Source organism: Meriones unguiculatus, assembly GCF_030254825.1.
Source record: "Meriones unguiculatus strain TT.TT164.6M chromosome 13 unlocalized genomic scaffold, Bangor_MerUng_6.1 Chr13, whole genome shotgun sequence".
In the NCBI taxonomy this organism is placed as follows: domain Eukaryota; kingdom Metazoa; phylum Chordata; class Mammalia; order Rodentia; family Muridae; genus Meriones; species Meriones unguiculatus.
This window is the reverse complement of record NW_026843580.1, coordinates 2,334,834-2,359,219: the sequence shown is the minus strand read 5'-3', so window position 1 is coordinate 2,359,219 and position 24,386 is coordinate 2,334,834. Positions and strand designations below refer to the sequence as shown.

Genomic DNA, 24,386 nt, shown 5'->3' with positions numbered 1-24,386 from the left:
TGTTTTGGACGCATCAGGCAAGAGTAGAGGTCTGATCTCTGATATTAGAAATAAATTGGGACTTTGTACTGATGTTCATTTAGGTGTCATCCACCCAAAGAGCATCAGACCCGTCCGATACCTTTTTCTCAGAGGTGGGACCTGGGGCATCAACCCGCATGCAATCAGACATGCTCTTCTCTGGGTCCAAAGCGGCTGACCCTGAATGCAGTGCTTAGCCTCGCATCCTGAGCGTAACATTTTGGCTTTTTATGGTAGCCAACCATGCTTGGGGAGACTGTCCTGCTTCAATGGCTGTAAAGGCCAGAATGATCATGGCGGCATTACACTGTTGTGAGACTCTAATCTTGCATATACACTACAGGCAAACCAAGGAGACCAACACCAGAAGGCCTGCTAACGCTCCCATGCCCACCCATTTTTTCAGATGATTCATAGCTGCAGCAATCCATGGTGATAATCCTGTGGCTAGTCCTGCGTCCACTCGGGTAGAATTTACTGTGACAATGACCACTCTCAGCTGCTCCATCATAGTATCGAATTCTCCAGTCCAATTACCTAAAATATAGCTCAACAATTGTTTAGACAGATTTGCAGCACAGGAAAAATTCAAATGTTGTATGCTAGTGACACAAAGTCCAGCATACTTTCATTGACAGCCAGGTTGAGCGATTTGCCAAAGGGTATCAATTTGCTCCTGCACGAGGTCAATCCTCTGATTGAACACCATCAAGCCTCCTTTTAGTTGAGCATTAATTCCTTTATGTACATCTAAGGCATGAGCTACATTGGCTAAAAGATTATTCAGGGTCTGAGCAGTCTGCACAGTATGACTCATGGCTAATGAGTCTCAGACTGATTTTTAAAGTTTACCTGTTTGCCATGTTTTCAGTGCTTTGTCTCATTTACATGGATGTGCTCACCAAGACGGTCTTTCTGTGAGGGTGGCCACTTAAGCGTGTTTTACTTTTCATAAATATGCAAGATTATGGAATAATATCAGAAAAGGCTGGTTCTCTTATATAAATTAATGACAAATATTCAAGTGTGTCTCTCTATAGAGGAAATAAAGTGATCCTACCCATACAGCCATCCTGAATCTTTATAAATCAGTTCAAAAATCATAAGAAAGAAGGGGAGTTAGTCTGATGGGGAAAGGATAGGAGCTCCACAAGGACCAAATATATCTGGGCACAGGGTCTTTTCTGAGACTGACATTCAACCAAGGACAATGTATGGATATAACCTAGAACCTCCACTCAGATGTAGCCTGTGGTAGCTCAGTAACCAATTGGTTTCCCAAAGTGAGGGGAACAGGGACTATTTCTAACAGGAACTCAATGACTGGCTCTTTGGTCTCCCCACCCCCGAAGGGAGGAGCAGTCCTGTTAGGCCACAGAGGAGGGCTTTGCAGCCAGTCCTGAAGATACCTGATAAAACAGGATCAGATGAATGGGGAGGAGGTCCCCCCATCAGTGGACTTGGAAAGGGGCACGGTGGAGATGAGGGAGGGAGGGAGGGACTGGGAGGGAATGAGGGATCGGGACACAGCTGGGATACAGAGTTAATAAAATGTAACTGATAAAAATAAAATAAATAAATAAATAAATAAATAAATAAATCAGTTCAAAAACACTCTGAAATAGAGCAATAGAGCTTGTAAATATATGAACACCCAAGAAAACCAGTAGAAACACAAATGGTAGAAATTTACAACACAAAATATATTTATGAAGGTGAATTGTACTTGTTGTGACATTATTGTGTATTTCTTAAAGCCATCATGGGGTGTTAATAAAAAAATCAAGGACAGTGGAGGAAGACATATTTTCAGATATTAAAAATCATCAAATATTTGAGGGTGGTGACACATTTAGTTTTTACATAACATAGCATAGACCAACACAGATTCAAACTTTGATATCTAGATTCAATTATTCATATCTTGATGCAGTAATTCAAGGTAAATATAATTTTTAAGAATCATAATTTATCTCATAAAATCACAAATTTGTCTCATAGAAGCCTGGGGACTTTGGATACTGGACAGAACCCTTTTCACTTCATCATAGCTAAACCTTTTTTACTCTCCTCTTTCTCTGCTCTGCTAAGGCATCAATGTAGATGTATATGTGTTTTTCTTTATATGATGAAGCAACAAGCCCATATGTGACAAGACTATACTTTTGATTACATGAGCTATGTATATATGGTTTGTCCATAATGAATCAAATGATTATATCATGTAAAACATGCAACTTTTTATATAGCTAAAAAAGTCAAAGCCTTTCATGTCAAGAAAACATTTTTTTTTTACTATGAAAGATTTACAATCTTGTCATATACAGTGCAGTTCCCAAACTCATTTTTTCTCAATACACTTAAACAAATCTGTATTCTATATTTGTTTCTGGAATACAAAAGTAGATCAAATGGAGCAACTAAAAGTATTCTAAAATGTTGATTTGATGTCTAAAAAGTATCCTGCATTGTGTTTTCCATTGTTTTATTCTTATGTTTGTCAGTAGTAAAAATGGTTCCACCCCTAATGATATCTTGATCCTGAGCACTTTACTCCATTCTTGCCTGTATCCTTATAGTTGAGGTCTCTCTCTCCACAAATTATAGCCATGTGGCCTTTTCTTTGTACAGAGTCAGAATGGCCACTGAGAGTCTTCTAAATCATTTCAGGAAGGTCTATAATGTGTCTGGCCGGCAATCATTTAACTGAGAAGTACATCTTTGGTGTCTGTTTTACTGTTTCCACTGATCTTTATTCATGTCCAAAATTTTCTTTGAATTTGCATTCTGTTTATATTTGATAACTCCCCTTTTCTTGGGACAATTAACAAAGAAGATGTGATATACAGATATATTTTGAACACCGCCAGAGACACAAACACAAGCAGCCCATCACCTTTACACCAATTTCTCTGAAATGATAGTTTTAGTCTGAGTCAGGCTGAGGTGAGTGCAGCACTGTGGTGATTGTTCTACAGCTTCTCACAGACCCTCCCTCACAGAAACAAATGTGAATGCAGAACCCTGCACATTAATTTTCTCTTAAAGTAGTGGATTAAGATATCATTTCTATAGATTCTATTTCAACTTTACTTAAATGAGTAAATAAGCTATGAAGTGTGCTCTTATTTTAATCTAAATTATCTGATGAGTAGAAATTTAGAATTAACACAGGAAATTTCTCCGATTTATGTTCTTTAAAACTGATTTGTCTGCCTATTCTGTGACAATCATTATCTTAATAAGAATATTCATTAGCTCATGAATGTTCATTCATAACTACCTCTTTCTTAACATTTTCAGATGGTCTAAAACATTTGTTGACTTTTGGTCTCATATTTACTTGTGTCCTGGAATGTTTTCTGTGAACTAGACTCAAATCTGAGCCATTGGAGTGGAGGAAGACTCAATTGAGTAATGCCTTAGTAATGTGTATCCTTGAACATGGGAGATCTTTTAATATTCTCTATTATTTCTTCATTCAATGACTTGAATTTCTTTTTCATACATGTCTTTTGCTTGTTTGGTTAGAGTTACACCAAGTCATATTCTGATTTTTGTGGCTGTAGTGAAGGGTGTTGTTGACCCAATTTCTTTCCCAGCCCATTTGTCTTTTGTGTGCAGCAAGGTTACTGTTTTTTTCTTTCCTTTCTTTTCTTTCTTTCTTTCTTTCTTTCTTTCTTTCTTTCTTTCTTTCTTTCTTCTTCTCTTTCTTTCTTTCTTTCTTTCTTTCTTTCTTTCTAGTTAAGTATTTTTCCAGCCCCTTTATGAGGCTGTTTATGATCTGAAGGAGTTCTCTAGTACAGTATTTTGCATCCCTTAGGTATACGACCATATCATCTGCAAATAGTGATACTTTGACTTTTTTCCAATTAATATTCCTTTGATCTCCTTCAGTTGTCTTACTGCTCTAGCTAGGACTCAGGTACTCTGCTGAAAAAATAAAAAAAGAGTGGGCAGCCTTGCTTTGTCCCTGATTTCAGCAGGATTGATTTAAGTTTCTCCCAGTTAGTTTGATGTTGGCTATAGACTTGTTGTATATTACCTTTACTATATTTAGGTATGTTCCTTGTATCCCTGAAGACTCGAGACTTTAAACATAAATGGATGTTGTATTGTGTCAAGTGCTTTTTAGTTTCTAAGGAGATGATCCTGTGGGGTTTTTTGTTTGTTTGTTTGTTTATACAGTGAATTACATTGATGGTTTTCTGTATATTGAGCCACAGCTCCATGCTTGGGATGAAGCCTACTTGCTCATCATGAAGAGTGTTTTCGATGTGTCCTTGCTTTTGGTTTACACACATTGAGAATTTTCTCATCAATGTTCATATGGGAGATTGGTCTGAACCTTTCTTTGTTGGGTCTTTGTGTAGTTTAGATAACAAGGAGACTGTGGCCTCACAGATGACTTTGTTAATGTCTGTTTGTTTCTATTTTGTGGAATAGAAGTGTATTTTCAAGAATATTGGTATGAGCTATTTTGGAAGGTCTGGCAGAATTCTGTGCTAAAACCATTTGGCCTTGGACAATTTTTAGATGGGAGACTTTTGGTGACTACTTCTGTTTCCTTAGGGGATACACAACTATTTAATTTGTTTAACTGATCTGGATTCATGGCAAGTGGTATCTATCAAGAAATTGGCCATTTCATTTAGATTTTCAAATTTTCTGGCCTATAGGCTTGTGAAGTAAAGCCTAATCATTCTTTTTATTTCCTCAGTGTTTGTTGTTATGTCACCCTTTTCATTGTTGATTAGGATAATGTCTTTCTGCTTTTGAGTTAGTTTGGCTAAGGATATGTCTATCTTATTCATTTTCTTATAACAAGTGTGCCCATTTTTATACCAGAGAACATATCATATAAAGCCAGTCATTAGTGGATACCCCATGGTTCACAGGTGAGTGAGAGCGATGCTTGCTTTTATTTAGTTTGGTAGCATGCATAACACCTTTGAGCACTATGAATCTAGCCAGCATAGATAAAACATCCAGGTGAGGACCAGCTGGATTTCTCCATGTTCTGTAATTCAAGTATGTAGTGTCCTCAGAAAGGAGTCATACCATCAAGTTCTGCAAGAGCCAATATTAGACCTTATTGATATATATTCTAGATAATGAATATGAAAGATGTATGGTATTTGATTTTCTTTTTTTAAAGGCTTAAGAATAATATTTTAATTTTTTCCACATGTTTTAAAAATACATTTCTAAATTTAAATATAACATTCTTCTGACATCATGACAAGTAATATTGTTAAAAATTCCATTACTTGTTCTGAGCCTGTGTAAGCAAATACAGTTGCTTTTTTTTAAACTTTTATTAATTACACTTTATTTACTTTGTATCCCCCCATAAACCCCTGTCTCCTCTCCTCTTAATCCCACCTTCCCTCTCCCTTCTTCACACATGCGCCTCCCCAAGATGACTGATAGGGGAGGTCCCCCTCTCTTTCCTTCTGATCTTAGTCTATCAGATCTCATCAGAAGTGAGTGCATTGTCATCTTCTGTGGCCTGGTAAGGCTGCTCTCCCCTCAGGAGGAGGTGATCAAAAAGCAGGCCAATCAGTTTCTGTCAGAGGCAGTCCCTCTTCCCATTACTATGGAACCCACTTGGACACTGAGGTATTTGATTTTCTTAAAATGATTTGAATCATTATTATAATTTAATACAAGTTCACTGAGAGGTACAGACTCCTGGTCTGATTAATTTTAGCGACTCATGTTGTTGATTTGAGAGTTCTTTGTGATGGATTTTTTAACTAAAATATTTTCATTGGTAGCCTTTGTATTCCTTCTTTATTCTTCATAAAAGGTAACACTGCTCTTAAATTTTGTGTGATTTTAATAATTCCCCATGCTAAATACAATTGCTAATTGCTAATACGATTTACCAATTGGCTATAATTTTTATATACGAAATCTTTATATGTGAAGTTTCTTGAAAAATCCATTTGGTTTAAAAGAAATCCACTTGAGTATGCAAGTTATAAATTTCAGAAGCATCTCAAAGAAGAAGTTTAGAGGAGAAAGGAAAATAAGACAAGGTTATTTGAGCCAACAGGCATATCAGATTTTTGTCAGACCAGCAGCTGTGCTAAAGGAAAATATATTGTTGGAAAAAGAGTAAGGAAGAAAAAGAATCAGATATGCAAACACATCATGGAGAGAAAAAAAAACTTGTGACTAAAAGGCCAAAATTCTGCAGTAAAATTCTACATCTAAAGATGCCCTGTTTCTTTCCTTTCCAAGTATGCTTAATGTAGAAATAATTTACTTCCCTATATATTTTATAAATTATACAAAATATTATTTCTTTTCTATAAATCCCTGAAAATGTCTTAATATAAAGTATTTCTATATTCAACTGAAGAACAATTTACTAAGTATAACCTGAAAGAAAGAGCTTGTGAACAGCACACTTTGACACTAAAATGAGATGATATTCCTTTGTATAGGGGGCTTTTGGTATCATTAAGAGTGTAGTTTTTCTTCACAACATTATTAAACAAATCAAGAGTTGCCTAGTAAGGTAAAATGCCTTAGTTGTAAGTATGAGGACCTGAGGTCAGATCTCTCAAAGAGCATGAACCTACTCTTGTAATCCAGTGATCACATGGAAGGTGATCATCTAGGGAGAGATGACTCCCTACAAGTTTGCTGACCAGAATGCCACACCAGTCGTTATGGAACATTCTCCTCCTCATAGCACTGGGAAAGGAGATACAGAAAAATAAATTAGTAATTGAAAGACCAGATTGCTTTAAAGAATGTGTTCCTGAGAAACCAGATCTAAATGGTCAAACTGTCTCTGCCAATCAAATAAGCCAGTCAGTCTCTCATTAATGAAATGAGTGATGGAGAGACACTGTGTGAATAAATGTGGATAGCTTGGACTGACACTGGATGGCTTTCTATGTTTTGCACTTAAAGTTCTTGAGACTCCTGAACCTGTACCTGAAAAGAGTCTTACAACCTCATAAGTGATGCACACATCTCATAAATACACACTAAGGTAAAATAAATTCAGGTGATAATACACATGGATTAATCCCAGAAATTCAGAGGGGAAGACAGTAAAATATCTTTGAGTTCAAGGCCAGACTAGTCTATATAGTGTTATCTTGGACACCTCATTAAAAATATCATAAAATGACAAATCATAATATGATTTGAATTAAATTTGTGTTATTCTTTACATATAATGTTCTCCCAAAAAAAAAACTGGGTGATTGAATCAAGATATAATCTCTTTTCATAATCACGGAGGCTGAAAGAGATATAATCTCTTTTCATATCAACTCCAGATATAAGGAGTTCTGATGATTTGTCAGAACTTATTTCCTTATATACATGAACAGATTTTTCCCTTCAAAATGAACCCATTAACTTAATTTTTAAAGAAAAAAAAATTTGCTTTTAAAATATGCTTTGCAAAATCCTACTGATTACAGGCAACCCAAACACCAAGCAAGTTGAAGACTGTTCATCACTTCTCTCTGAATGATCTTGGGTTGCATAAAATTTATCCCATATTTAATGTGAAATTAAATACATTTCAATATTAATCATATCATTTAAATTTTCAATTTCATTTTTATTTTTTGTATATTAATTACACTTTTTTTCATTCTGTATCCCAGCTGTAGCCCCCTCCTATATTCCCTCTTCATCCACCCTCCTTCCCTCATCTCCTCCCTTGCCCCTCTTTAAGCCCACTGATAGCGGAGGACTTCCTCTCATTCCATCTGACACTAGCCTATCAGGTCTCATCAGAACTAGATGCATTGTATTCCTATGTGGCCTGGTAAGGCTACTCACCCATCAGGGGAAGGTGATCAAAGAGCCAGCCACTGAGTTCACATCAAAGACAGTGCCCTTTCTAAGGAACCCATTTAGATACTGAGCTGCCATGGGATACATATGAGCAGGGGTTCTAACTAATATCCATGAATGGTCCTTGGTTGGAGTATCAGTTTCACATTAGATATATGTGTCCAGAGTTTTAGGTTCTGTTGCTTTCCCTGTGGAGCTCCTTTCCTCTCCAGGTCTTGCTATCTCCCTGCTCTTTCCTGAGTTTCACTACACTCTGCACAAAGTTTGGTTAAGAGCTTCAGCATCTGCTTTGATACACTGCTGGGTAGACTCTTTCAGAGGCCCTTTGTGGTAGGCTCCTGTCCTGCTTCCTGTTCTCTTCTTCCTCCGATGTCCATCCTGTTTGTCTTTCTGAGTGAGGATTGATCCTCCTGGACAGTTTTTTAAATGTTTTTCCTCACATAAAAGATAAATAAAACAATTACATATTTAATTATGGTGACCATAATTAATGAGTGTTCATACTGTAGGAGCTCACCTGATTCTACTTAAAATTCCTTTTCCACTTTCAGTCACTCATAAAAAGATATTAAAATATGGATTTTATAGAGACATTGACATTTGAATATAAAAGCTATTGAACTAAGTACGAAGGTTGTATGGTCTGTTTTTCTCCTTTGTGATTTTATGAAATCTATTTAGGTATAAGTTTAAGAACTACCAGTTTGTTCTGGCCCTGGTATTTGCCATTGAGGAGATCAATAGAAATCCTCATCTACTACCCAACACAACTCTGGGCTTTGAGCCACATAATATTGGATTTGCTGAAAAGAGTATCCTTATTCGCCCCTTTCATTGGCTGACAAGGAATCATGCACTTAATTACAACTGTGTAAGGAAGAGAATGTCACCTGCTGCACTCACAGGAACATCATGGGCAACATCTGCTCACATTGGGACAGTACTACAAATCTACAGAATACCTCAGGTGAGGGATGGGGAGTGAAAACGAGGAGTCATGTATTCTTTGTTAACAGTACAAGTGTCTGAAAATGTAAAAAAGAGGCACTAGATAATCCAATATCAAAGGAAAGTATGAAGGTCCTTGATGATAGATCCATATTTCCAGTACTTGAAATAAAAAGGAAGAACAGGTGGGTCAGACCATTTAGCGTATTGAAACTGGAGACCTGGCAGAAATTTTTGTGAAAAACTCTGGTTTTGATTTTGTTTATTTATTTATTTATTTGTCTTTTAAAACATGGCAAAACTATCTCCATCCTGACTGTTTACATCTGTTGATTCAAGATGGAAATTGTGTTTAATGTGAGTGTTCTTTATCTGGTTACCAATTTTGTTTTTCTACAGATCTCTTTTGGGCCTTTTGATTGGACCTTGAATGATCAAGGTCAGTTTAATTCTCTCTATCAGATGGCGCCCAAGGACACATATTTATCACTTGCCATAGTCTCTTTGCTGCTTCATTTCAGATGGTCCTGGGTTGGTCTGATTCTCCCAGATGACCACAGAGGGAATCAGATGCTGTCAGACTTGAGAAAAGATACGGAGAGTAATGGCATCTGCATAGCCTTTATGAAATTGATCTCTGGCACCATGAATTCACTTTCCAATGAATTATGGAAAAATCTGGAGGAGATTCAGGAATCCTCAGTAAATGTGATAGTTATATATGGGGACATTGGTTCTTTACAAGGTTTAATGCGACACATTGGGCACCTGTTTTTGACATGGAAAGTCTGGGTCTTAAACTCTCAGTGGGATGCTGTCAGCCATGCTGATTATTTCATGGTAGACTCATTTCATGGGAGTCTCCTTTTTACACACCATCATAAAGAGATGGTTGAGTTTACAAATTTTATTCAGTTAATCCCTACAAATACCCTGAAGACACTTATCTTCCTAAGTTTTGGTATTTGTTCTTCAAGTGCTCATTTTCTGAGCTTGACTGTCAACTTTTGGAAAACTGCCAACCCAATGCTTCTTTGGATTTCCTGACCAAAAATATTTTTGACGCAGCCCTGAGTGAAGAGAGCTACAATATATACAATGCTATGTATGCTGTGGCCTACAGTCTCCATGAGATGAACCTTCAGCAAATACAGAAGCAACCATATGCTAATGGAAAAGAAATGGAATTCTTCCCCTGGCATGTAATATCGCTTCTTGTGTGTTGTAATATCAGCAATGTGACATTTTTTTATTTAAACTTTTTTCTTTTTTTATTAATTACACTTTATTCACTTTGTATCCTCCCTGTGGTTCCCTCCCTCCTCCCTACCCAATCACTCCCTTCTTCTACCCTCTGCATGCATGCCCCTCCCCAAGTCCACTGTTAGGGGAGGTCTTTTTTTCCTTCCTTCTGATCCTAGTCAATTAGGTCTCTTCAGGAATGGCTGCATTGTCTTCTTCTGTGGCCTGGTAATGCTGCTTTCCCCTCAGGAGGAGGTAATTAAAGAGCAGGCCAATCAGTTCATGTCAGAGATAGTCCCTGTTCCTATTACTATGGAACCCATTTGATTTCTGAACTGCCATGGGCTACATCTGTCCAGGGGTTCTAGGTATTCTCCATGCATGGTCCTTGGTTGGAGTATCAGTCACAGAAAAGACCCCTGTGCTCAGATATTTTGATTCCGTGGCTCTCCTTGTGGATGTCCTGTCCTCTCCAGATCTTACTGTTTCCCACTTCTTTCCTAAGATTCCCTGCACTCGGCCCAACAGTTGGCCATAAGTCTCAGCATCTACTTTCATAGTCTGCAGGGCAGAGCCTTTCAGAGGCCCTCTGTGGCAGATTCCTAATTTGTTTCCTGTTTTCTTCTTCTTCTGATGTCCATCTACTTTGCCTTGTGGGATGGGGATTGAGCATTTTAGCCAGAGTCCTCCCTCTTGATTAGTTTCTTCTTAGGTGTACAGATTTTAATAGGTTTCTCCTATATTATATACCAATATGAGTGAGTATATACCGTGTGTGTTATTCTCTTTCTGGGATGTCTCACTCAGGATGATCCTTTCCAGGTCCCACAATTTACCTGCAAATTTCATGATTTCCTTGCTTTTCTTTGCAGAGTAATACTCCATTGTGTAGATGTACCACAATTTCTGTATCCGTTCTTCAGTAGAGGGGCATATGGGTTGTTTCCATCTTCTGGCTATTACAAATAAGGCTGCTGCAAACATGGTTGAGCAAATGTCCTTATTGTGTACTTGAGCCTCTTTTGGATATATGCCTAGGAGTGGTATAGCTGGATCTTGAGGAAGCACTATTCCTAGTTGTCTGAGAAACCACCAGATTGAATTCCCAAGTGATTGTACAAGCTTACATTCCCACCAGCAGTGGAGAAGTGTTCCCCTTTCTCCACAACCTCTCCAGCATGTGTTGTCACTTGAATTTTTCATCTTGGCCATTCTGATGGGTGTGAGGTGAAATCTCAGGGTCATTTTGATTCGTATTTTGATGATGGCTAATGACATCGAGCATTTCTTTAAGTGTTTCTCTGCCATTCAATATTCCTCAATCGAGAATTCTCTGTTTAGCTCTGTTCCCCATTTTTTAATTGGATTACTTGGTTTGTTGCTTTTCAGCTTCTCTAGTTTTTTATATATACTGGATATTAGCCCTCTGTCAGATATAGATTTGGTGAAGATTTTTTCCCAATCTGTAGGCATTTGTTTTGTTTTGATGATGGTGTCCTTTGCTTTACAGAAGCTTTTCAGTTTCATGAGGCCCCATTTATGGATTGTTGCTCTTAGAGCCTGTGCTGTTGGTGTTCTGTTCAGAATGTTGTCTCCTGTGCCAATGAGTTCAAGGGTATTCCCCACTTTTACTCCTTAACGATTTAATGTGCCTCTGGTTTTATTAGAGGTCTTTGATCCACTTGGAATTTCGTTTTGTGCAGGGTGATAAGTATGCTTCTATATGCATTTTTCTACATGTAGATATCTAGTTAGATCAGCACCATTTGTTGAAGATGCTGTCTTTTTTCCACTGAATGGTTTTAGCATCTTTGTCAAAGATCAGGGGTCCATAAGGTTGTGGGTTTATTTCTGGGTCTTCTGTGCGGGTCCATTGATCCACCATTCTGTTTCTATATCAGTACCATGCAGTTTTTATTACTGATGCTCTATAGTATAGCTTAAGTTTAGGGATAGAGATACCTCCAGAAGATCTTTTATTGTAGAGGATTGTTCATAACAGTTCTGATTTTCTTGTTATTCCATATGAAGTTGAGAATTTTTCTTTCTAGGTCTACAAAGAATTGTGTTGGTAATTTGATGTGAATTGTGTTGAATCTGTAGACTGATTTTGGTAAGATGGCCATTTATCTATGTCAATCCTGACAAGCCAGGAGCATGGGAGATCTTTCAAATTTCTGATATTTTCTTCTAATTCTTTCTTCAGAGACTTCAAATTTTTATTCATACAATTCTTTGACTTGCTTGATTAGGGTTACACCAAGATACTTTATATCCTTTATGGCTATTGTGAAGGGTGTTGTTTCCCTAATTTCTTTCTCAGCCCTTTTGTCTTTTGTATACTGGAGCGCTACTGATTTTTTGAGTTAAAGTTGTATCTGTCCACGTTGCTGAAGGTGTATATCAGCCGTAGGTTCCCTGGTAGAATTTTTGGGGTCACTCAGGTATACTATCATATTGTCTCCAAATAGTGATAATGTGACTTCTTCCTTTCCAATTTGTATCCCCTTGATCAACTTTAATTATTTTATTCCTCTAGCAAGGTCTTCTAGAAATATGTTTAGGGCATATGAAAAGAGTAGGCAGGTTTGCCTTGTCCCTGATTTCAGTGGGATTGCTTTAAGTTTCTCTCCATGTATTTTATGGTTGGCTATAGTCTTGCTGTATATTGTCCTTACTATGTTTAGGTATCTGCCTTGTTTCCCTGATATCTCCAATATTTGAAACATGAATGGATGTTGGATTATGTCAAATGATTTTTCAGCATCTAAGGAGATTATCATGTGTGGTTTTTTTTTCTTTCAATTTGTTAATATGGTGGATCACATTTATGGATTTCTGTATATTGAACCAACCCTGCATACCTGGGATGAAGCTTACTTGGTCATACTGGATGATATCTTTGATGTGTTCTTGTATTCGGTTTCCAAGTATTTTGTTGAGTATTTTTGCATCAATGTTCATAAGGGAGATTGGCCTGAAATTTTCTTTCTTTGTTGGGTCTTTGTGAGCTTTAGGTACCAAGGTGAATGTGCTTCATAGAATGAGTTTGGCAGTGTTCCTTCTGTTTCTATTTTGTTGAATAGTTTGAAGAGAACTTGAGTTAGCTCTTCTTTGAGGGTCTGGTAGAATTTTGCAATGAAACCATCTGGTCCTGTTTTTTTTTTTTTTTTTTTTTTTTTTTTTGGATGAGAAACTTTTGATGAACACTTCTATTTCCTTAGGGGACATAGGACTAATTAATTGATTTACCTGGTTTTGATTCAGTTTTGGTAAGTGGAATCTGTCAAGAACTCTGTCCATTTCATTTAGATTTTCAAATTTTGTGTCATATCGACTTTTGAAGTAAGTCCTAATGATTGTTTGGATTTCCTCAGTGTCTGTAATTATGTCCCCTTTTTCATTTCTGATTTTGTTGATTTGGATGGTACCTCTCTGGCTTTTAGTAAGCTTGGCTAAGGGTTTGTCTACCTTGTATATTTTCTCAAAGAACTAGCTCTTAGTTTCATTCATTCTTTGAATTGTTTTATTTGTTTCTACTTGATTGATTTCAGCCCTGAGTTTGATTATTTCCAGCGGTCTACTCCTTTTTGGTGTGTCTGCTTTGTTTCCCCCACACACACTAAGGTTTTTAAGTGAGCCATTAAGTTGCTTGAATGAGCTGTCTCGAATTTCTTTGAAAGAATTTCTTTCAAATATGCTTTTTACCATGAGGGATTAAAAACACTGAGATTTCATTGTGTTACCTTTTAAAAATATTTGCATTTTCTGAGATGTATTTCAAGACATGTTTTTGACTCTCTCCTAGCTCCACCCTTTCCTAAAGAACACCCTTCTGGAAAATCATGTGAGCAGTCACACAGTAATGGATGAGGGAAGAAACTTAGACTCAGTGTATGATATTCTCAACTTTTGGAATTTTCCAAAGAGTCTTGGATTAAGGGTGAAAGTAGGAAACTTTTCTCCATATGCTCCCGAGAGTCAACAGTTGTCTTTATCTGAGCAGTTGACTCAATGGCCAACAAGGTTTACAAAGGTGACTTGTGTTTCATCTCACTGCTTTGACTTTTCATGAAAACTAAAATAATTTTCAGGATGTAATAACCATTGGACAGTCATTCAGTACCAACCAATATCTAACTACAATTAAGGAACCACTCATAATTACAGCCAATATAGACTGCTTTCTCATTCCTTGTCTCTGATCAATTAAAAACTTATTTTAACATTTGAATAAAGCTCATGCAGTTCTTTATTCTTCTATCTATCTATCTATCTATCTATCTATCTATCTATCTATCTATACAATTTGGTCAGTTTCTATCCCTGATGTAGCCTTCTCACTCATCTCTTCTTAATCCCCCCCACCCCCTCTATTTTCTCTCTATGACCTTTCTTTAGGCACCTGAGAAGGAAGGACCTGCTCCTCTTCTATCAGACCCTAGCCTATCAGGTATCATCAGGGCTGGCTGCATCATCTTTCTCAGACTGCACACCACCCACAAAGGGGAGGTGATCAAAGAGCTGGCCACTCAGTTCATGACAGAGACAGCCCATGACCCCTTAGTAGGGAAACTACTTGGAATGTGAGCAGTCTATGGTCTTCCTCTTAGCAAGGCATCTAAGTCCTCTCCATGCATGCTCCTTGGTTGGAATATCAGTCTTTGCAGGTCCCCCTGGGCTCTGGTTTTTTGGATCTGTTTGTCTCTTTGTGCAGTTCCTGTCCCCTCCGCATATTTCTATCTCTCTCTTCTTCCATAAGATTCACTACACTCTGCCCAAAGTTTGGATACGGATACGAGTCTCATTAACACCTTTGATACCCTAGTAGGTAGCAGCTCATGCAAGTCTTATAACCAGAGTGTCTGTTACATTTTTGTCATTGCCTCCAAACATTAAAAGAAAGTTATTTGGTTATGCACCCTAAGAAAATTCAGTGAGAGAAAATGTGGCTTTTTTTTTGCCAGCCAATCCAAAGGTAGAATTGCATGACAGGTGTGTGTGTGTGTGTGTGTGTGTGTGTGTGTATGTGATATCGTGATATTTGGTTTGCTGGTACAGGTAAATAGTTTAGAAAAGCAACTGAAGAGAGAACTCCAAGCATGGCTGACACTGTGAACATGAAGTAGATCGTGTTGGGAAAAGTACGTTTTAGGAGACAAATTAGATGATGACATCAGATTCACAGAACAAAATCAGAGATTAAAGAATGTAGTTGTTCCCCTTCTATCTTCTTTTGATTCTATTTGTGATAGTAGCCAATGAAATATTGGCCTCATTTTGTGGTGGATCTTTCATCTCACATAAAACGCTTCACAGAAATGCCCAAAGATTTGTTTCCATGATGAAGCCAAGCTTGTCAAATTCTCAGCATGCACAACCGCATTGGATATAAAAGCTCACCCTATTGGCAAATACACAGACAGCTTTCTAGAGCCATGCTGTGACTTTCTAGAACATTACTTTAATGACCTACTCTTAACAGCAGCTTTATGTATTGTACCAAGATTTAAACATGTGGTTTAGGTAGCCCCAAAGCTGCCAAAATCAACAATACTCAAATCCAATGTTTAAAATAGTATGTGTAATCATTTGCACATTTACTGTTCTGTGATACTAAGAAATACTCTACTTACCCAGACTAAGCTGTTGCTAATAACTTTTATTTCCCTCAGATTCCTCAGTCTGTGTGCAGTGAGAGCTGTAGACCAGGATTCAGAAAAGCTGCCCAGGAAGGCAAGGCTGTCTGCTGCTTTGATTGCACTCCTTGTGTAGAAAATGAGATTTCAAATGAGACAGGTAAATACAGGCTTACAGAGGATCTTCTTATTTATACACAGGTTATCTGCAATACCTAGGCAAATGCAACAGGACAGGAGAGAAGATATGAACTTTTTCCTTGATTAGAAACTTAAGTATTGTTGTTATTTTTATTTTCTTTTAGAAAGATAGGTAACACATACATAGATACATACCTGGATACATAGATACACAGATGATAAGTAGACAGACTATGCATAGATAAAGCACTCTAGACATTAAAGTCATCCTTGACTCACATTGCTGATCCATTGCAAATATTCTTCCTTAAAATGACCCACATTGCACAGAAATTAATGGTCTATTTATTTCCACCTTAGACACAGTATTTCGAGCCCCATTTCTTTATACTCACATTTATGAATCACTTAAGGCTTAGATTTCTCATATCCTATTTTTGTTTATTCTTAGTACAAGTGTTTTTCAACACTGCAGCTGACTCAAGAGATGGGTTTGAATTCCCTCGTACATGTATTTTATCTTTATGATAAAGTTTCTTATGGAAAGTCGATTATTTCATATAAATTGTCCTTTTGAATCTGCCTTTCTTTTCCTACACATAGACTCTTTCTCATACAATATAATATGAACAAATTTCCCCTCCCCCTACTTCCTGAGTTTCTCCTTACCTTCTCTCTCATGTGATCCACTCCTTATCTGTGTCTCACTAGAAAAGTAAAAGCAATATATAGCAAGCCTAAAGCCAACATCAAACTCAATGGAGAGAAAATTAAATCAATCCAACTGAAAATCAGGGAAAAAGCAAGGCTGACCACTCTCTCCATATCTTTTCAAAATAATACTTGAAGTTTTAGCTAGAGCAATAAGACAACTAAAGGATATATAAGGGATACAAATCAGAAAGGAAGAGGTTAAAGTTTCACTATTCACGGATGATATGATAGTATATATGAGTGACCCCAAAAATTCAACCAGAGAACTCCTTCAACTGACAGACTACTTGAGAAAAGTGCCTGAATACAAAATCAAATCTAAAAAATCAGAGTCAAGGAACATTTCAAAGAGCTGAGGCTGAGTAACAGCTTAGGGTAAAGGGGACTACCTGAGGATTGAATCACAGATACTTCATTTCTGAACAGATATGGACCAGTGTGTGAAGTGTCCAGAAAGTCACTATGCAGACCCAAACAATAACCACTGTCTCAAGAAAACTGTGAGCTTTTTGACCTACAAAGACCCCTTGGGGATGGCTCTCACCATCACAGCACTGTGCTTCTCTGCACTCACAGCTGCGGTCCTAGTAGTCTTTGTGAAATACAGAGACACAGCCATTGTCAAGGCCAATAATCGGGCTCTCAGCTACACCCTGCTGTTGACACTCATCATCTGTTTCCTCAGTTCCTTGCTCTTTATTGGCCGGCCCAACACAACCACCTGCATCATGCAGCAGACAGCATTTGGGATTTTCTTCACTGTGGCTCTCTCCACAGTGATGGCCAAAGCTATCACAGTGGTTATTGCATTCAAGGTCACTGTTCCAGCTAGACTGGTGAGGTGGTTAATGGTATCAAGAGCCCCTAATTTCATCATTCCTTTTTGCACACTGATCCAACTTATTCTCTGTGGAGTCTGGTTGTTTTCCTCTCCACCCTTCGTTGAACAAGATGCTCATGCAGAACATGCCCACATCATCATTGTGTGCAACAAGGGTTCAGCAGTTGCTTTCCACTGTGTCTTGGGATACCTCTGCTCCTTGGCACTTGGGAGTTACACCATGGCTTTCTTTTCCAGGAATCTGCCTGACACATTCAATGAAACCAAGTTTCTGTCATTCAGCATGCAGGTATTCTTCTGTGTGTGGGTCACGTTGCTCCCTGTCTACCACAGCACAAAGGGGAAGGTCATGGTGGCTATGGAAGTATTCTCTATCTTGGCTTCCAGTGCAGCTCTGCTTGGCTTGATCTTTGCCCACAAATGCTACATCATTTTGATAAGGCCAGATAAGAACTGCTGTGTTGACATCAGGTACAAAACCCGTTCAAGACAGAATATTCATTTCAAATGTAATTAAAAATAAAATTATTCTATGTTAGTGAATTAAATACAATGGCGGAAGCAAGTCTCCCACTATCTCTTTATCTCTTATATGATTGTGATTTTTGTTGGCATAAAATTCTTCATTTAATTTCAATAAATTATGCTAGTTTTGGCAGCACATATACTAAAATTGGAATAATACTCAGAAGATTCGCATGGCCCATGCACAAAGATGACTGGTAAATTTGTAAAGCACTCCATATTATTTTGAAAACAGGACACTTTCTCAAATAAGAGCAAGTGTATGATGCATTTAATGTGTAGGACCACAAGGGCAAACATGCAAGTCGAGACCTTCTGTGGCTGATATACCCAAAATTTCATGGGGAAGAAATCGTTTACAGCAATGGTGTGATCAAATTAATATTTCTGTAATCCCAGAGCCAACAAATGATGAAATTGAGGGTGAAATGTTAGATGCTCCTGGGGAAGGTATTGATGTGTGTAATCAAGAACGATCCCAAGCTGTGCCTACTGTCCAAGCACAGGGTATCACAGGGATTGGGTTTTCAAATTTATACTAGGGGCCACTGCTGGAATACCAATAGCCCTACCCCTGAAGTTGCAATCACGTCACATAGGTCTCTGTGTGGTGAGAGCAGTGGCCCATAACAAAGAAAAATTGCACACACTTGACCCACTGGTAGAAGAGGCTCAACATATAGCAGAGTCTACGAGCCCATGGAATTCCCCTGTGTTTGTTACAAAAAAGAAATCAGGGATATGGAGGATGATAACAGATTTAAGGACAGTGAAAAGAGTCATCCAACCAATGTCACCTTTACAAACTGGGATTCCTTTACCTTCTTTGTTACCTATCTCTTGGTCTGTAATAATAATTGATTTAAAAGATTGCTTTTTCACGATACCCTTGCAAGAGCAAGATAGGGAAAGCTTTCTCAGTACCCACTCTGAGCAATAGTGGTCCAAGAAAGACATACCACTGGAGAGTGCTTCCGCGGGGAATATTAAATTGTCCAACTTTGTGTCACTATTTTCTGTGACCAGAGCAAAAATGATTCATAAGCGATTTTCTCAGTCTATCATTTATCGTTACATGGATGATATCTTGTTGGCTGAGTCTAAGGAAGATATTTTAGAGAAAATGTTTAAGAAAACACTACAAAGTATTCTTCCGTACTCGGGGTTACATATTGCTCCAGAACAAAAATTACAACAAGGAGATTCACATAGATATTTAAGTTATAAAATAAGTCAACAAAAAATTTGACCACATAAGATACAGTTACATATGGACAAATTTCAAACTCTTAACAAATTTCAAAAATTATTGTGAGACATTAAGTTACTGAGACCTACAATTAGATTAAGTACTAATGAATTAAGTAATTTATTTTGAACATTACAAGGAGATTCAGATATAAACAGTCCAAGATGTTTAACAACTGAAGCAGAAAAAAAAAGTTAATTCTTGTAGAACAAAGGCTGCAAGATGCATATGTGGATCAACGAACATTATCCTAATCTTGATTGTATTTTAGTCATTTTGTTTCAATTAATTCTCCTACTGGGCTCATTATGCAAAGAGAGGAAGCCACAGAGGAGGACATTGCAGCCAGTCCTGAGGATACCTGAGGTACTGGGGTCAGATGGAAGGGGAGGAGGACATCTCATATCAGTGGACTTGGAGAGGAGCAAGGAGGAGATGGGGGAGGGAGGGTGGGTTTGGGAGGAAATGAGGGAGGAGGTGACAGTTGGGATGCAAAGTAAATAACTTGTGATTAATATAAAAAGTAAAAATCAATATATAAAAAAACAAAGAGAAAATTTAAGATGTACATAGAAAAAGTTTCTGAAGTATAAAAGGTAGAACAAGATCACATCCATTGTCAGGAACAGACATGACTGAAATTGTAGTTCCTCTTACTAATGCTCAGATTATGTCATTGTGGATTATAAATGTAGATTGGCAAAGGGATTGCAATAACTACACAAGAGAAATTAATAACAAATATCCTACAACAAATATGCAAACATCTACAGCTTTTAAAAGAAGTAATTGGATTCTTCCACATATTGTAAAAGCAACACCCATACCTGAGGCACATTCTATAATGATGTAAACAAGATGGCAATGACAGGATATATGTCAGACAAATTAAGCAAGGTGATCAAAAGCCCATATACCTCAGTTCAAAAAATAGAATTCTATCCAATCTTTATAGTATTATTAGATTTTTCTGAATCTCTTAATATAATTACTGCCTCTCAATATGTAGAAAGAAATGTTTTCCATATAGAAACCGCAAAATTTATTCCTGATAACACAGAATTGACTTTGTTATTCATGCAATTGCTACAAGCCATCAGAGGTAGTTTCTATCCAGTTTATATTGCTCATATTTGATCTCATAAATTCTTGTCAGGTCGATTGGCACAAGAAAATGAGGTAATTGAGCAATTACTAATAGGAAGTGTGTTAGAAGCCTCAAAATTTCATGAAAAACATCATGTTAACAGTAAAGGTTTAAAGAAAAAAAATCTATCACTTGTTGCCAAGTGATAAAAAAATGTCTCATGTGTTCTCTCAATAAACAAACTCCATTAACTATTGAAGTAACCCTGGAGGTACCAAATAAATGAAATCCGGCAGATAGATGTGTTTCATTTTGCAGAATTAGAAAACAAGGTATGTACATCATACTATTGATACACACTCAGGGTTTCCATAGGCAACTCCTTTAAATTCTGAAAAGGCTGATGGTGTAATTGAAAAATTATTGGAAATAATGGCAATTATGGGAATACCTACACAAATTAAGGCTGATAGTGCACGCGAATATGTGTCAAGTAAGATGAAGAAATTTTTGTATATTATAATCTAAAGCACATTCCTGTTATACCACACAATCATACAGAACAGTTTTAGAAAGAGATAATTGTACTTTATTTTTTATTTTATTTAATTTTATTTTTTATTATTAGTTACATCTTATGAACTCTGTATCCCAACTGTATCCTGCTTCCTCATTCCTTCCCAATCCCTCCCTCCATCACTCATCTCCTTCCTGCCCCTTTCAGAGTCCATTGATTGGAAAGGACCTCCTCCCCTTTTATCTAACCCTGTTTTATCAGGTAACTTCAGGACTGGCTGCAAAGTCCTCCTCTGTGGCTTAGGAGGACTGCTCCTCCCTTGGGAGGTGGGGAGGTCAAAGAGGCCTACCATTAAGTTCCTGTCAGAAATAGTCCCTGTTCCCCTTACTATGAGAAATCAATTGGTTACTGAGCTACCACAGGCTACATCCAAGCAGAGGTTCTAGAGTTTATACATACACAGTCCCTGGTGGAGTATCAGTCTCAGAAAAGACCCCTGTGCCCAGATATATTTGGTCCTTGCAGTGCTCCTATCATTTCCATGTCATACTAACTTTCCCTTCTTTCATACAATTCCCTGCACTCTGCCAAAGGTTTGCTTATGAGTCTTAGTATCTGCTTTGATACTCTGCTAGGTAGAGTCTTTCAGAGGCCCTCTGTGGTAGGCTCCTGTCCTGTTACTTGTTTTCTCCTACGTCTAATGCACATCCCATTTGTATTTCTAAGTGAGGATTGATCATCTTCCCCATGTCCTCTTTCTTGTTTATCTTCTTTAAGTGTATAGATTGCATTATGTTAATCATATCTTATAGGTCTATATGAGTGAATCTATACCATATGTGTCTTCCTTTGTATCCAGGCCACACAGTAAAACAATGCAGCCACTCCTGAAGAGACCTGATAGACTAGGATAATAAGGAAGGAGAGGAGGACCTCCCCTATCAGTGGAATTGGGGAGAGACATGGGTGGAGAAGGGGAAAAAGGATGGGATTAGGAGGGGGAGCGGGGAGGAAGCTATAGGGGGAATACAAAGTAAATAAACTGTAATTAATAAAAATAAAGTTAAAAAAAACCTCAGTTCTGTTATCTAAATATGCTTTTCCTTTTGGTTCCAAATGTGGGATGTGGAAGTGCTTTATCCACTACTGAAAACAGACTCCTGAGTGGGCTCCTGATCTTTGTCTGCTACAAACTGTCTAGTGCAAGGGGTATGGTTTTGGCCAGTTGGAAAACATCCTGGTGTGGACTCTGAGAAAGTATAAACGCCCACAGAGAAAAAGAAGACATTTTGTATCGCTTCTCTTTGCGTTGCATCACTTCACTTTGCATCGCTTCGTTTTGCATTGCTTCACATCACTTCACATTGCTTTGCTACACTTTCTTCCCTTTACAAAGCTTCACTTCTGGACTCTCCAAGAGAGAAACGCGCCAGAGAACGTTTTGAGATTGCTGCTGCCATTTAATTTTCAATTGGACTGCTGGAATCCAGGTGACTGAGATTGGTATTGCCCCAAAGAACCCAACCAGCAGGAAGAAGCTAAAGATGTCGACGTTTCCTTTCCATGTATCCGGATTTCTCTCCTAACTTAGGTCGGGGGGACAGTAGGAATGTAGAGACATTTAGGACCCCCAAGGTATGTTTAGGAAAACCTATGCCTACAGGTCTCCTATTTTCAACTGTGTTTTCAACATAGTTCTGTTAGTGTTACACTGAAGTTTGTATTTGCTTACTGGGTTTTCCTTTCCAGCACTGTTTCAGTGTGGGTTTTCTTGGAAAATTCAAACCAATTTTCATGTCATGGATTGACTTCCTCATTTAATTTTTGTTACTTTTGTGTTCTTCCAGTACTTTGACCATATTTACAATTAGGTTTTGAATGCTTTGTTAGGAATAACGTCCATGTCATTCTCATTAGGGAGTCATTTCAACAGCATTTTCAATTTCTGAACGAGACATGCTAACATGGTTTTACATGTATTAAAAATGGGTTACACAGTAGTTAAAACAGAATGATATAAGTTCTGCGTTGGGAATTTTACATCTCAAGTTAGTTTGTTGGCTGCAATTTTTTTTTCAAATCACTGTTGGTCTTTCACCAGAAGTGTTTACAGTGTTCAGAATGGGCCAATTCATACAACTCTTAGGCACATTTAAATATTTTTTAATATTTTAATTTTTTTCAACTGTTTTCTCCCAAATGTATGTCTGCATTGAACATGCATGAATGTTGCCTGCAGAAGTCTGAAATAAGCATTGGATAATCTGCAACTGAAATTACAAAACCTTGTAGTCATCATGTTAGTGCTGGGAGTAGATCCCAAATCTTATGGAACAAGAGCCAGATACTTTCTATACTGAACAACATCTCCAACAATAATGTTGGGGCCTTGATTTATTCTGTCTGGTATGTGAGGATACAACTTTGATTTAGCTCTTCTCTTTCATGGCTACAGCCCAGTGCTTTCAAGAGTTAAGAAAAAGAATTAGCATTTTTTTTCCTCTGGCAATGTAGAGAGTTCCTGTCTCTCACATGTGAATAAGGTAACTAAAGAATGTTAGTAAGACATCTTGAAGTTATATTTGACTCTGGGTCATACAAGATACCTACAGATTCCCTGAATCTGCCAGTTATAGTTACTACAGGACCTATAATTTCATAAAGTTTTGAGTGAGACCCCAAAGAATACAGGTTGAGATTTAATTTTTTAACTTTACTCTCATAACTCAGAAATGGAAAGATATGAAAGTAAGCATAGTGTTAATACAGTCTCTTATATATACCTAGAGAAGAGGACATAGGATACAAGACTGCACAGTTACACCTTGAAAGTCAAAACATGAGCTCAGTTTTTACAGTCTATCTTATGTTTTTATTAACAAAATAACTTAATTTTCTTCAACGTTTTTCCTTAAATACTGTGAGAAACTTGTTTGATGTACATTATGATCCTCTTGGACCAAAATTTCTGTGTCAACAATGAAGAGAATCCATTTTCATAATCACTCACTTCATACATGGTAACAATAATTTTTGTTAGAAAACGCCAAGAAATAAAAGATTTTAAAAATGTCCAGTCCTGTTACAGAAATTTCCCACAAAACCACTTGTTTTTATCCTGCTTCAAAGAATCTTGTTGAATTTGTCAATGATCTTTGTATTCTACATATTTAGTTTTCTGTGTATAAGGGACAAGCAGCTTTGAGGTAAATGACAAACAGTTTTGCTTTATTACACAGGACTGCACTGAACTGTGATTTACTGAGAAGTAGGTTTCCCTGATCCATTATATTCCATACAGTCTTATAATATACAGGTTCTGTGTATTATGTACTTATTGAATACTGTTAAATTGAAACATAAAAGAAAAGACCAAATAAGCTACAGTTTGACATGTTAATATTTCTTATTATAGTTTTTTTATTATTGTTGTATCATTTAGAGTTTTGTTCACCCTATTAACCCAACTTATTCTTAGGGTATTTGATTTATTTTATGGGGCATTCTATCACTACCATATCACAGTACACAGTACATTCATTACCCTAAAGTCCCAGTGGCTAGGGAAGACAATTCTGCTCAGGATAGCTTTCCTCTGAAGATAAGGGAAAAAGACACACTGCAAAGCC

The 24,386-nt window shown here is 37.4% G+C and overlaps 1 protein-coding gene and 1 non-coding gene across 2 annotated transcripts; both read left to right on the top strand.

Annotated features, from left to right (window-relative positions):
• Positions 1–8,530: 8,530 nt before the first annotated feature.
• On the top strand, positions 8,531–17,918 carry LOC110566937 (vomeronasal type-2 receptor 116-like; the record flags this gene model as incomplete). The annotated part of the gene is given in 7 exon segments (XM_021664857.2): positions 8,531–8,821; positions 9,202–9,715; positions 9,718–10,004; positions 13,853–14,080; positions 15,720–15,843; positions 16,965–17,881; positions 17,883–17,918. Coding segments are annotated over 7 exon segments (2,397 nt in total), but the record flags the coding sequence as incomplete, so codon positions are not given.
• Positions 17,919–18,022: 104 nt separating this feature from the next.
• On the top strand, positions 18,023–18,129 carry LOC132650510 (U6 spliceosomal RNA). The gene has a single exon (XR_009588860.1). It is a non-coding gene; the product is annotated as a U6 spliceosomal RNA (small nuclear RNA).
• Positions 18,130–24,386: the final 6,257 nt, after the last annotated feature.